Source organism: Talpa europaea (genome assembly GCF_964194135.1).
Source record: "Talpa europaea genome assembly, chromosome: 4".
NCBI classification, from domain to species: Eukaryota; Metazoa; Chordata; class Mammalia; order Eulipotyphla; family Talpidae; genus Talpa; species Talpa europaea.
Window position 1 is genome coordinate 101508826 of NC_140070.1, and position 13973 is coordinate 101522798.

Below are 13973 nucleotides of genomic sequence, written 5' to 3' on the forward strand. Positions count from 1 at the left end.
TAAGTGGGATGATGTGTAAAAGCTCAGAATTTGAAACCAAGTACAATGTCTTCCTTTCAAAGGAGAACAAGAAAACTTATTTAGAAGGAATTTCATTTTCAGCACAACTTTCTCAGTTCTCTGTGTAATATACTCTAAATAATTCCCCTCTAGTGGTCTATAATCTGCTTTCTGAAAATGAGATCTTATATCAAGCTTTTAATCTTTGTTTTTCCAAATGCATCTTAAGCATGATATTAAGTGGGGTAAATAATGACAGAAATCAAAAGACACAGCAATAAACGACTTCTGCCCAATCATAGTTTTAAGATTCAATATCCATGTTGCCCCCACTCCTGAATTGTGGAAACTTTTGTCCTCATCTCTGATGGCAAAACCATTTCTGTTTCCAAGAAGTTAAATGCAAAAAATGAAGAGAAAGTGGGGTATTTCCCATTCTTCCTGGCTGGCTTTACGAGAGGGGGCTGGACAGCACAGCACGATCTTCCTGGGCCATTCAGACAGACATTAAATTGGGACTTTTTTTCTCTCAGACTCTTCTTGTTATAACAACAAGGTTTCATTTTATCTTAAGAAGTAGGAAAATTACAGGAACATGTTTCTTCCTGGACCAATTATCAGAAACAAAGAAATTAAAATCTACCAAATTGAAAGGTTCATGCATTCCTACCTGCTGACTCAGGAAACTGAGGCTCAGAAACAGGAAGAGACGGCCAAAGTTATTGTCTTAACTAGTGGTGCATTGATGAGCACACTGGGCAGCTGGATTGCTAAGCCTTGCTTAGCTTCACTTGTTTCGCCCTTTGGAGCACTGGTTTGCATGAATTCATCAGAATAAGCAAAAACAAATGAACTTTTGGGATTTTGAAACCTTTGTATAAAGATGCTTCATCTTCCCTTGGCCTCTGAGGCATCCACTGCTTCTCTGGCAGACTGCTGGCCCTTGGAAGCCAGGGGGCCAAGCCCTGGGCTGCTTCTAGTATGTGGTGGGGTAAGGGAGTCAGGGTTACAGCGATTTCTGCATCAGGAAGAACCCAAAACTCTCCCACCTTTGAAATGGTAAGATTAATGAAAAAATAATTACAGACGCTTAATTTCTAGTCAAGAAAATGAACAGTAAAAGAAACAACAATAATATAATGATAATAATTGAAGAATGAAGTCGACTTGCCAAAAAAAAAGTTTTACAGAAAATAGCACCTTTGGTAAAGAGTATTTTTAAAATTTGGTTAGGTATCTAAGGGGCTTAAAGGAGACAAGTATCTGCATCACATGGGTGCAACCTCCCAGAAACTCCATCAAGTCTGAGGATACTGGCAACTAGCAGGGTGACTGTGTATCCAGACGTAGTGGTTGGGGCTACCAGAAGCACAGATACCGGAGCATCTGTTAAGCTGATGGCCAATAGAAGGGTTAGAAATGGTAGGCCTTCTCCACTGAGCTTCCCAACCCCCTCCTGAGAGGACTGTCTGCTAAGTGCTCCCTGGTATTGCTCACACTCTCTGCAGCGAGTTTACAGTTTTGGGAGATTCTGAAGTGGTTCGCATCTGGGTCAATCCTTCTCCTAACCTTGATGCAGTTTCCTTACTTGCCTCCAGGCCCTGAGACCTGTTTACATAGTTACTTTCAAAACACTCTTAGAAATGAAGGCTGTGGCCCTTCCCTCTCCTAGTCAGCCACTCCATTTCCTTTATTGCAAAACAAATAGATAAAATAGAACTCATTGCTATACAAGAAAATACTGGTGATTTGGCGGCTGTAGCAGACACTTGCGGATACTGAATTCAGTGCTGAAGTAGAAGAGGAGGTGTTGGGCTCCAGACACTGTTCCCACACGCCTCCTCGTTAGACCTCTTTGGTGCTCACTCTCTTGGTCTTTTCGGAGGTTTCCTTTGAGAAGAGAAAACAAGCATAATGAAAAAAAAATATATAAAGTGTTGGCATTTATTTTGCCCACAAGACTTCACAAAGCCTGGGCAGGTATATGCTTATGTTGAATTTCAGTTCTATTTACTTGTCTGTCTTCTCTGTGGATGGAGAAGAGCTTGAGGACAAGGAATGTGTCTTAGTTATGACATGTTTGACTATCACCAAATTAAAGCTGATCCCATTGAAAGTCCTAGAAATCAATCAGATCAAGCATTATCATCCTCATTTTGGATATTAAGGAAAGGATACTAAATGGAAGTGCTACAAGATTCTCTGAACTCAAGTCCAGGGAAGCAGTGAGAACAACGGGCTCTAGAATTAGGCTGCCTGAGCCACTGGCTGGGGGATATATTATGTCCCCCAGTGTCCTCAGCTATAAAATGAAGGTAATGCCATCTCTTACAAAAGCAGTGCCTTTCTTCAAAAAATACACTCTTTATTTATGGTCATTAATAGATGGCTTGAGAGAGAAGGGGCTCCAGATCATTAGTGGTTAGGGAAATGCAAATCAAAATTATGATGACATGCCACTTCACACCTGCTAGGATGGCCAGAATAAAAAATAATGGACAACTACTGCTGAGAATATAAAATGATATAGCCACTTTGGAAAACAGTCTGGTAGTTACCCAAAAGGTTAAATACAGAGTTGCCTTGGGACCCAGTAATTCTATTCCTGGGTAAAGCCCATGGCAGTTGAAAATTTATGTCCAAATAAAAATGTATACAAGAATGTTCTCAGCAGTATTATTCACCATAGGCAAAAGTAGAAACAACCTTAATATAGATCAATTGATTAACGGATACATAAAATGCAGCATTTCCATAATATGGAACGTTACTCAGCCTTAAAAAAGAATGAAATACTGATTCATGTTACAACGATAAACATTGAACATATGATGTTAAATACAAGTCAGACAGAAAACACCATAATTTGTATGATTCCATTTTTATGTGTCCAGAATAGGCAAATCTATAGAGTTAGAAAGTAGATTAGCAGTTGCCTGGGACAGGGGGAAGACAATGCCAAGTGATCTAATGGGTATAGGTTTTCTTTTTTGAGACGATTAAAATATTCTGGACTAAGATAGTGGTGATGGTTGGCAATATTGTAACTATACTAAAACCATCGGATCGTACACTTTAAAAAGTGATTTTTGTGGCATATGAATTATATTCCAAAAAAACATTTTATAGCACAGGCGAGGCTTTGTGTAGGGGAAAAAAAGAAAACGTAATAGGAAAACAAAAACAGTAGTGTCTGGCTCCCAGCAGTGTTGGTGCCCCATCTACAGCCTCTGGCATTGACTGTTCAGATACATTCCCTGACTTCTTATTGCCGGCACCTGCATCTTTTTGCCTGCGGGCTCTCTTCGGCTTCCCACTTTGTCCATACATGATGGCAGGCCAGAAATGCCAGGAAATTCATGTTTGCTGGTGGCAGCCCACAGCCAATGGCCAAGTGTGTTTGTGTGAGAATACCCTGGCTCCCAACCCCTCAGGCACCACAGTTCCATTCCACAGCTCCCATGTGACCAAGATGCTCTTGATCACAGTGCTAACTTGCCTGAATACACACTCTTTATTGCAATTCCTTCCTTTCCTAGACTTACTTCCTAACTCACCTTCTGCTGTTTCCTGGGATTGCCTCCTGAACAAACTATTTGTACTGGAGTCCTTGCCCTAGTGTCTTTTCTGAGGGAACTCACATAAAATAGAATCACCTAAACAATGTTAGCTATTATAATTCACTCCCCACTTCCATTCTGACCATTTCTCCACCCTCAATGAAAGGAATTCTTATTAAGTTCTTTTTTTCCCTTCATTTGGAGACTCAAGGGTTTTGGAAATGGAAAATCAAAAAGACTAGGAGCTTCTGCTTTTGCTTAAAAAACTGACAGGTTTGTTATATTACCACTATCAGTGATAATGACAAGATACATACAAAGAATCATCAACTTATAAAAGTAATTATTATTTTGAGCAAATACTAATTTAATAATTCTTTGTATTCAAATAAAATATTTCATTTCAAAATTTTAGCAGTTCTTATAATTCTTATATTTCTTAATAATGTCTTATTACTTGACCTAGCCTATAGACAGGTCACCTAGGAATAACATTTTTGTTAAGCCTACATGGTAAGCCAGAGGGAAGATGGGCTCAGGAGTCCAGTGTCCCCATGTATTCTCTCCACACCCTTCGCAAACTACAGAGGTGGATTACTAAGCTACTAAGAACATTTCCCCAAGGAGGCCTTCAATTTAATGACATAGAACCTGAACAGAATTCTTATTTATTCTTGTTTTCTCAAGTCTCCAGGAAACAAAAGCTCTAAATTTTTAGGTGTCATTTAGTCAACTGGGCATTTAAGTTAAATTGTTTGTGCTGCAGTCTGAATCTAATTTCATGCTCATTGAGAGCCTACTATATCCCAGGCCCTGTGCTAAATGCACGGATACTATGGTGAGCAAGTCACAGAGTCTGGCCTCAAGGAAGTCCTAGTTTTCGGGTCTGGGCACTATCATGACAGGAAATAAATACTTTAGTCCATACTCATTTGCAAACAACTTCCACTTCCTATTCTTTCTTATAAAATAATAACCTAGTCTAACCTACATGTGCTAAGACCTGCCGGCCCCAAGGACCTCATCAAGAAACAGTATCCCTTTTTGAATGGTACAAGTGTACCATTCAAGACCTATTATACTGGACAGAGCACAACTCCTTGGCCTGGGGCATTAGCCAGTGTCCTAGTGGTGGATGGACCTGGCGGTCACAGCACACGCACCGGTGTGGAGACAACAATTCACCTGGTGCTTTTGGAGCTCCTTGACGTATCTGGTCATCTCCTCCTCTGTCTGGGTCTGGGTCCCCTTCTGATTCTTTCCTGTAAGAAGAACCAAGGTTCAGAGCAGTAGTGGCTAAGGGAAGCCAGTAGGGGTCCCATCAATGTCTGTCTTTAAGGTACTCAATTTCATCTCCCATTTACCCGTGGAAGGAAGGTGAATTACTTGCATTTCTCTGAAGTGTCCCAGTGCAATGATACCTCTAGTAACACATCACTAACAAAGCAATCTACCCCCTTTTTTTCTGGCCTCTTTTCCTAGTGTCTCCTTCAACAGCTCCAACACATACATGCCAGGAGCTGGCCCTGCAGGAAAAGCCACAGAGAAAATCTGGATTCTGATCAGGAAGTTCCTCTGGCACAGTGATTGTCAAGCATTCACATGCTCACTCCCTCTCTTCCCAAATGTTCTAGAAGACATTTCAAAATGTAATTGTTTAGATTCATCCTTTAGAGACTGGGATTTAATTGATGTGAGGTGAGGCGTGGGCACCGGGATTTTGTATGGGCTCTTTAGGTGGTTCTAATGTGCGGCCAGGGTTGATGACCAACATATCTATAATGTTTCCCAAATTTGCAGAAGAAAAAAGTTATAGATCTTAAAAGGACAGGGTCGTGGGGGCCTCCCTGATGGCGCAAGGGGTTAAGTCTCAGAGCTATCACTGCAAAGGCCTGAGTTTGATCCCTGGCCAGGGAGCTAACTCACATATGGTGCAGCGGACCTCTCCTCTTTTTTTTAGGATACCCAATTCTTTGAATTTAAAGAGGATCTAAGAATATTTCTCACTTTTCTGCTGAGTATGAATGGCAAGGAGGAGTTGTTTTGTCTTCTAACTGCCTGAGACTTTTACATATAGGATTTCCTAAGCTGCCACAGGATTAAGTGATTTAGTATGTAAAGGGCTTAGAAGAGAAGCTTTGGAAACAGCCCAAATGCCCAAAAATAGATGACTGGATCAAGAAGATGTGGTACATATATATCATGGAATATTACTCAGCATTCAAAAAAGATAAACACATGCAATTTGCAGCAACATGGATGGCGCTGGAAGGGATCATGCTCAGCGAAATAAGCCAAAAAGAAAAAGAAAAATACCGGATGGTCTCACTCATAGCAGGAATCTAGAAAACCTAAATAAGGGACCAGGAAAATGAATAACAATAAGAAAGTGAAAATCAAAATCAACAAAAAACTATGAACCAGAGACACTTTTTGGGGGGTGGGGGGCAGGAGGGGAGGGATTGGGGTCAGAATGGGGGGGTTGCAATTGTATGGGGAATATAAAAATAAAATTTATTATTTAAAAAAAAATAAAATAAAGGGCTTAGAAGAGGGCCTGGCTCATAATTCTCACTAAGTGTTTGTGTTCATTATTATTATTATTACTATTCCAATCTCATATCAACATTTGATTTTACCTTGGGTCTTGAACAAATCTTGTTCCAAGCCCCTGAAGTGATTTTGGAACTTAGCGCATCTGGGATAAATGCTGTGCCCGCAATGCTTCCCACCAACCATGATGCTTTTTCACTATCACCCCGACCCTGACTGCTCTCAAGGTAACTGCACAAAGGAAGTTCTCCTCCTGCACTTCCTTCTTTCTGCCTGGGCTCACCATCACAGGTCATGGCTGTGCAGACCCAGTTCCCGCAGGCACACACGCAGCGGTTACAGTCCACCTCAGTCTCAGCTCCGTCTGCGTATGTTTCGTCCTCCAGGGCACACTCTGTTGGGACCAGAAACAAGGGTCAACAGTTCAAGCAGTGAGTGGAACAGACCAACTTGGCTACAGTCTGTGCACCTTACCCTTTTAAGCCCAGACAAGACCTGCCTGTCCCGCAGAAGCACCATATCTGAGCAAATGCCATCAGCAACCCAAATATTCTGTGACCCTAACCTCATCATGGAGCAAGTGGCCTGGGGCACAGTCTAGAATCATGGAAGGGAATTTTATCAAATTCTGGAGAATTTCACCAATCCTCTTTATTTTAGCCCCCTCAAAATGCTCCCCCCCAACAACTCCCAATTTCTACAGTTAGGCGTACTCTTCTCTGGCGGGTTGAAGGATGGGTTGAGGCACTTGAGGAACTCTTGGAAGCTGAGTTTCCAGTCAGCATTTTCATCAGAAAGTTCAATGAGAGCATCAACACAGAGTCCTCTGCAACGAAACACAGGAGAAAGACCTCAGTTTCACTCCAGAAAACAAGAAGTGAGGACGAGGATCACACATGCCAGGACCTCCACAGGTGGCAAACTGGAAAGTTTCTACACTGACCTCCCACCACCATCACCCATCCTGACTCCTGCAAGCATCCAACCTTTAGTTGTGAAACTGGGTGTCACATCACTCAAGCTGTTCAAATGTTCCTCCCAAGGCAACTACAGTTTCTCGAATGGTCTGGGGCACTTTGATTGACAAATGTTTTTACTACCTGCATACATTTCACTAGCAACTGCATTTCTACATGGTATGTGTCAAATCAACCAAGTTGGGAAAATCCAAAGAGGAGACAGGAGCAGGTGATATGAAAGGAATGTGTGATGTGAAAGAACATGGAGTTCAAGCAAGTATGTTCACTACCACTGTTCTACAAAGAAATCTTTCAAAAAAGTTTTAGAGAACACCGGCTCCCTCACTGTCCCATTGGCCTGGATTTGAGCCCTGACTCAATCACCTACTCCCCAAATGGCTTAAAGCTAGTCATTCAACCTTTCTGAGTCTGTTTTCTCATCTGTAAAATGAGGACAAGGAGTCATCCTTCCTGGGATGTGTTAAGAATCAAATATTGAACTTGTAAAACATTACCTAATTTCAGGCTTTCAAAATACAAGGAATTGGCAGAGATTACACTTTAAGCTCATGGACTATTATTAAGAAAGTTATTTTCTAGAAAATGTGCTCATGCTTTGAATTTCTTTTGAACAAAAGAGATGCTTGCCAATTTTAATTTTTTTCCTAGTGTACTGAAACTGTACCAGAAGTTGCTTGAAGGCTAATTCTTATTAATACTCATTTTGGACTAATACATAAAAGGAAAAGGATATGCTGACATTTATAACACTTAAGGCTCATTATGAAATAGCACCAATTATCTTAAAAATCAGAACTAAACCTATTTTAGATCTACAGTTAAATAACACATTAAAGTAATTCCTTTAGACATGAACCACTAAAACATTACCCACAACACCCAGAAACAGCTTTGCTCTGATGTGATCTTAATCATTTATTTTAAACTCACATTCTGCTATTTCCTTGTATGTACACTGTAGCCAACACAAGAACAATTTGATCAGCTATCAGTGGTGCTCCATATATTATTAGTCCATGATGTTCACAAATAGGCCAGGACAGAATTCCTGTGTTACTTTAACTTCACATTGGCACTGGCGGCCCCTTTGCAGGTAGAAGGTAAATACACTCTTATCCAGCCTTTTCCTCATGGACCAGTCCTTGATACCCTCACTCACTCACCTAAGCAGCTTGTTGTTCTCATGGTCTGCATAGGTGGTAATATTGATGGCGGTCTCATTCTGCTCCACAAATTTCAGGAATTCCTTGGAGTCCAAACGAGAGTCACCATCATCAAAGTTCTAGGAAGGAATGAAGAGATCTTTTAGGAACATTCTGTAGAACTCCTATTCCACCACTTGGCCCATCATTTACTTGGTCTCAGAGAGCTACAGCAACTAAGGCTTGATGGCCTGGGGCACCCAGAAAATGCACTTGTGCCCCAAGACGAAAGAGAGCCTGGGCAGGGACCACCAAGGCCTGTAAAACCCAGATCCTGAACACAGGTCTGTGCTGCCCAAATACTGGGGATGCTTGGGGGTACTCTGTAACCCCATTCCTGACATTGTATGTAGACAATCTTGATTTTACCTTTGGGTTCAGAACAACCCTCGTTCTCAAACACTCATGAGCAGTAACAACCTGATTTCCAACCTCGCTGGCCTGCTCTTGTGCTTAATTTTCACGCTGATACCCTAAACTGACCATAACTGAGAAGTTAAAGGCCAAGACCCTGTGCAGAGAAGAGGGGCTAGGCCAGGCACTCACGTGTGCACAGTGGCCAGGGGCATGGTGGAGAGAGAAGGCTAGTCCCACTTTCAGCTCTGGGTGCCAGGAGCCTGCCACCCAGAGTCCAAAGAGAGAGAGAGAGAGAGAGAGAGAGCGAGAGAGAGAGAGGAGACATGGCTACAGCCATTTCTACCTGAGTCTCCCCCATGAGGTCCTATCACATTTTTGCCTATAAAATAGGGAGTGAATGACCAGCTTAGCTGAGAAGAAGATTTTGGTCTTATCCAAATTCTAACTAGATTTGCTTTTCAACTAATTTTGATGTAAGGAAAGCCAGCTGGGCAGGAGGACAATTCACTGGCTCAGAAAGTCTCCTTGAGATATCAGATTTTTACCAACAGGCAGTTTTTAGTTTGTGGGAGGGAGTCTCCCCTTTGAAAACTGCACCACACAGAACTCAGATGACCACCAAAATGATAAGAAAACAAAATGACTGACTGAAACAAACTCGGATTACAAAAACAACACAGTTGTTACCCGAAGGGGGAGAGGACGGCTGCACTGGGTAAAAGGGGTGTGGTGATAGGTGGAACATAATTAATATATACAGACAATGTTTTGTAATGTTGTATACCTGAAGTCTATATAAAATTATAAATCAATGTTTCTTCGCAAAACAAAAAAAGGTAGAGATTGAAACCTCTGTTTTCTTGGAAGACACTGCCAGAGCTTGGGGAGAGTGGGCATTGTATGTGTCATTCACATAAGCTTTCTTGGTTATTTCTTGGTTGATGGAATGCTCGAGAGAAAAATACTTCCTCACGGTGCGTTGATGGTTTTAGATGGGAGCCTGTTAAAATTAGTCACTGCTGGAGGAAGCAGAGAAATGTCAAGGGGAGACCGGGACCCAGATACTTGGAAATTAATTTAATAGCAGGTGTCAGTAATGCTCAGAGTAAGATGCCACCAAAGGGCCACTACAATCTGCTACAAGGTTCTAAGAGGCCCCTGCCTCCTTGTTCCTGTGCCATAAAGGCCATGGCAAAGTTAATAGACCTGGGAGGTGGCAACAGACTTGATTTCTGAAAAATAATTTCCTTTAAGTTACTTTTTGCTTCTGTCTGGCTCTCCTAACTGAGCAATATAATGTAGAAGACAAACTGCTCCCCATTCCAAGGGCTTCATAATGGGGGAGTGATGGAGACAGGAGACAGGGAGAAAGTCTATGTTCATCCATGTGCTATCTCAAACACCTGGGATTCAGAGAGATTTGTTTTCTGCCACAGAAGAGAGAAACCTCTATAAATAATAACAGTAAACCCTTAAATGATCAAATATCCTATTTCAATCCAATCTAGAATTTCTCCATCTGTGGCTCCATAATTTCAGTTAGAAAGAGGAATCTGGGGCCTCCCTGGTGGCACAAGGAGTTAAATCACAGCCCTATGAAGCTGTCCACAGCTACTGCAGCACAAGTTCGATCCCTGGCCAGGGAGCTACCCACATGGCGCAGACCTCTCCTGACTCGCCCGCCGCTCCCCTCAGCAGTGTATTTCAGTCAATCTGCCTGCTCTGCTCCCCCCTCTGTTTCTGATGAATCCTCTCACCCACCGCACCTCTGGCCTGTACCCCAGTTCTTGTATGCATAAATAAATATACCTTTGAATATTCCTTTAAAATATACCTAGGGCCTCCCCGGTGGCGCAGCGGTTGAGCGCTGGGTTGCGAAGCTGCCGGCGACCTCTGCGGCGCCGGTTCGATCCCCGGCTGCTCCCCGGCCACCGGAGGAGGGTCCCACATGGCGCGCAGACCTCTCCTGCCGCCCGCTGCTCCCCTCAGCAGTGTACTTCGGTCCTTCTACCTGCTCTGCTCCCCACTCTGGCTCTGGTGAATTCTCTCACCCTCCCGCGCTTCTGACTGTACCCAGTGCATGTATAAACAAAACAAACAAACAAACAAATAAATAAATAAAACATGCCTCTAAAAAAAAAAAAGAGTTTGATACCCGACTGACTGGGGGAGCGACCTGCTTCGCCCGCTGCTCCCCTCAGCAGTGTATTTAAAAAAAAAAATAAAATAAAATAAAAAAATAAAATATACCTAAAAGAAAGAGGATTCCACAGATGAGGTGGGCGCTGATCACATTTGGTGGCCACAGAGCAGCAGAGTCCCTTAAGTGTTTGGAGTTGCTCCCATGTCCCATGTCCCTAAGTAGGCCTAGGGACAGCGGGTCTGGAGGCATGGGAGAGTGTGTGTTTGGGGGGGAACATCAGGGGGCATCTACCCAGAGATGTGTGGCTAAGTAAGCTTACATGGGAACATGGGATGTGTGTGTCTGTGAGCAGGATGTGTCTCTGGGCGGTGCGTGCATGTCTATACGCACTTTGGCCTGTGGTTTCCTCCTATCTGTGTGATGTACATGTATGTGACTGTGTTCTTATCAATCAACTGTAAGAGCACCCTTAATTGATTGCTCTAACAACTGTCTGGAGTGCTCTGAAAGATCTCCAGGCCATGGACTCCCTACTTATTACTAAGTACTATTTCCTCCATTATTTTCTTTTTTGAAAGCAACATCTCTCCTGTCCCCAACTGGAACAATATGTATCTCCAGTGAAATATGATGAGAGCAGCAACTAGGTTTATGAAGAATCCTGGAACAAGAAATGCCAGTTCACTGATCCTTCTAAGATGAAGAGAAGCATTGCTTCTTGTGGACAGCCAAGTTAATAATTTAGAGAAATGTCAAACTGGATTGGATGGATGAAACTGCCTGGGTCCAGGTCAGATCAGAAGTTTTGTATCAGCACCCAGCTCTGTAAGGTATTATATGAGATAGGTTCTGGCTTTATTTCCAATGGAAGATTTCCCCAGAACATTGTGGTTTTAAGTCTCTTAAGGGAACAGCACGTGTACATTAGATCCCCAAACTTCAATGCTGGACTCCCATTGACCAAGCTGGTCAGAAGACAACTGTCACAGCTTCATGGAATGATCTACAATGAGGAAGCACTCAGGGACTCTTTGTAGGTCTTATTTCCTCACAGTCTGGGAAGACATGATTTAGCAAATGGAGAGGAAGTCTTCCGTTTTCCTGGGGTTGAACAGTCTTCCAATCCAACTCTGGATTACCTTAAAGTACTTGTCCAGGATTTCACTGTAGTTGCTGCCTTTAGAAAACCAGCCATCTGGAATGATCTCTGCTTCCAACCACTGGATGATGCGACGCCGTAGCTCATCACGGTTGGACTGATAGCAAACAACTGCAGAAAAGCAGGGGAGGGAGGTCAGTTGAATGGTTGGGAGGACCCAATGTCACCTACCACATGCCTGGGTCATCTCACTGATTTTTCATGGCATGCTGGGGAAATTGGATGTTCAGGTACATTTTATAGAGTCAGTCAGGGTACACACTAGAAAGACCTAACTTTTATTCAAGCTCATGTCTCTACAACATTTATAAAGATCAGGAATACTGAGACAGAGATATAATGTTGCTCAGGTAAGAAAAAAGGAGAGCAGAAAAATAAAGGCTATTTTGGGCCTCCCCGGTGGCGCAGCGGTTGAGCGCTGGGTTGCGAAGCTGCCCACGGCCTCTGCGGCGCCGGTTCGATCCCCGGCTGCTCCCCGACCACCGGAGGAGGGTCCCACATGGTGCGCAGACCTCTCCTGCCGCCCGCTGCTCCCCTCAGCAGTGTACTTCGGTCCTTCTGCCTGCTCTGCTCCCTGCTCTGGCTCTGGTGAATTCTCTCACCCTCCCGCGCTTCTGACTGTACCCAGTGCATGTATAAACAAAAAACAAACAAATAAAGAAAGAAAGAAAGAAAACATGTCTCTATATAAAAAAAATAAATAAATAAATAAAAAAAATAAAGGCTATTTTCATTAACTTTGGGAGGCCATAGGAAAAATGAACCCATCAGCAGAATAGTTCTCTTGGCTGAAAGATGAGTTGAAATAATAAATGAAGAAATGAGAAGATTACAAATCTTTATGGCACTGGATCTGATTCTTTTTATACAGCTTTTTCTTCTCCTACCAACTCAGTTACTCAAAACTTTCTCCCACTTAAAATTTACACTGTCTGCATTCTTTTGCTATGAACAGCAAAAAATAAGGCCAAGGAAGGCCGTGTTGAAGCCTGGCTCTTGACAGCTGTTATAAGCCACATGGAAACAACAGCTGGGAGTCAGCTGGGTAGGGAGGCTGAGAAGGGAAAGTCCTGGCAAAAGAGAATTCCTGGAAGACAACACATGTTGGAAAGAGAAAAGGGCACTGAGAAAGAGGAACACAAATCCAGGCCTTTCTCCCTTCCCTGCCACTTTCTAGCCACTTGATCTGGGGAAATTCACTTCACCTTTCTGAGCCTCAACTTTCTCATCTATAAAACAATTATAATAAAATCTACTTCACAAGGTTATTGTGAGGATATAAGGAAGAGTATGTTAAGAGTATGTTACTGTAAATATTGATGAAATTTAAAATTTTATTCTGAAAAAAACATGGAAGACATCTTACTGGCATTTTCCATTGATCCTCTTTCAAGAACTGTGCCTTGAGGTTCTGTTCATCCCGTGACATCAGCTTGTCACACAGAACACTGATGGAGGGACTCAGGGGCTTTCCTGTCTTTATAGTTCAACCTCTGCTCAGCAAAAATGGAAAACAGCCAACATTCTGGCCCAACCAGTTGCTTCAAATGATAAACACAAAAACTGCAATTTTGCAGCTTTTCTGAACTGTGTTGAGGAGTGACCAGTTCTGGGTCACAAGTTTTAACACATAGAAGATCTTGTGGCTTCAGCAGGGGTTGCGAAACACAAAATTTCCATCATGAAAAGAATTTCCTCCCTAAGATGCATGCTGTAAAAAAAAAAAAAAAAAAAAAAAGGCACTCACCTGGGCTGGCAGATGGACTTACAGATTTCTTCTCTGTAAGATAAAAGGAGAAAAAGCACAATGCAAAGTGAAGAAAGGAAAAATTCCATGTATTACTAGGATTAAAACTACCCACACTTGTGCGCAGCTGTAACATTTTCATCATTTTCTCTTGAGTTCATGTCTCTTTCTTTCTTCCAGGGCTCATGTATGGCCATCTTGTCCTTCCTGCTTTGCTTGACATTTTGGGGTCACTGAACTGCACTGTTTTCACTTCTCCTTCTATTAGGTTG

The 13973-nt window shown here is 42.6% G+C and overlaps 1 protein-coding gene across 1 annotated transcript in view; it reads right to left on the reverse strand.

Moving 5' to 3' along the window:
- Nucleotides 1-1845: 1845 nt before the first annotated feature.
- The window catches only part of FSTL1 (follistatin like 1), a gene marked incomplete at both ends in the record, with an annotated part of 53041 nt that continues 40913 nt past the window's right edge, over nt 1846-13973 (reverse strand). Inside the window, 7 exons of the mRNA XM_084232673.1 lie at nt 1846-1890; nt 4746-4822; nt 6397-6507; nt 6827-6939; nt 8257-8375; nt 11935-12065; nt 13702-13734. Of these exons, the coding sequence (XP_084088799.1) occupies nt 1846-1890; nt 4746-4822; nt 6397-6507; nt 6827-6939; nt 8257-8375; nt 11935-12065; nt 13702-13734 (629 nt within the window). The remainder of the gene's footprint in view (nt 1891-4745; nt 4823-6396; nt 6508-6826; nt 6940-8256; nt 8376-11934; nt 12066-13701; nt 13735-13973) is intronic.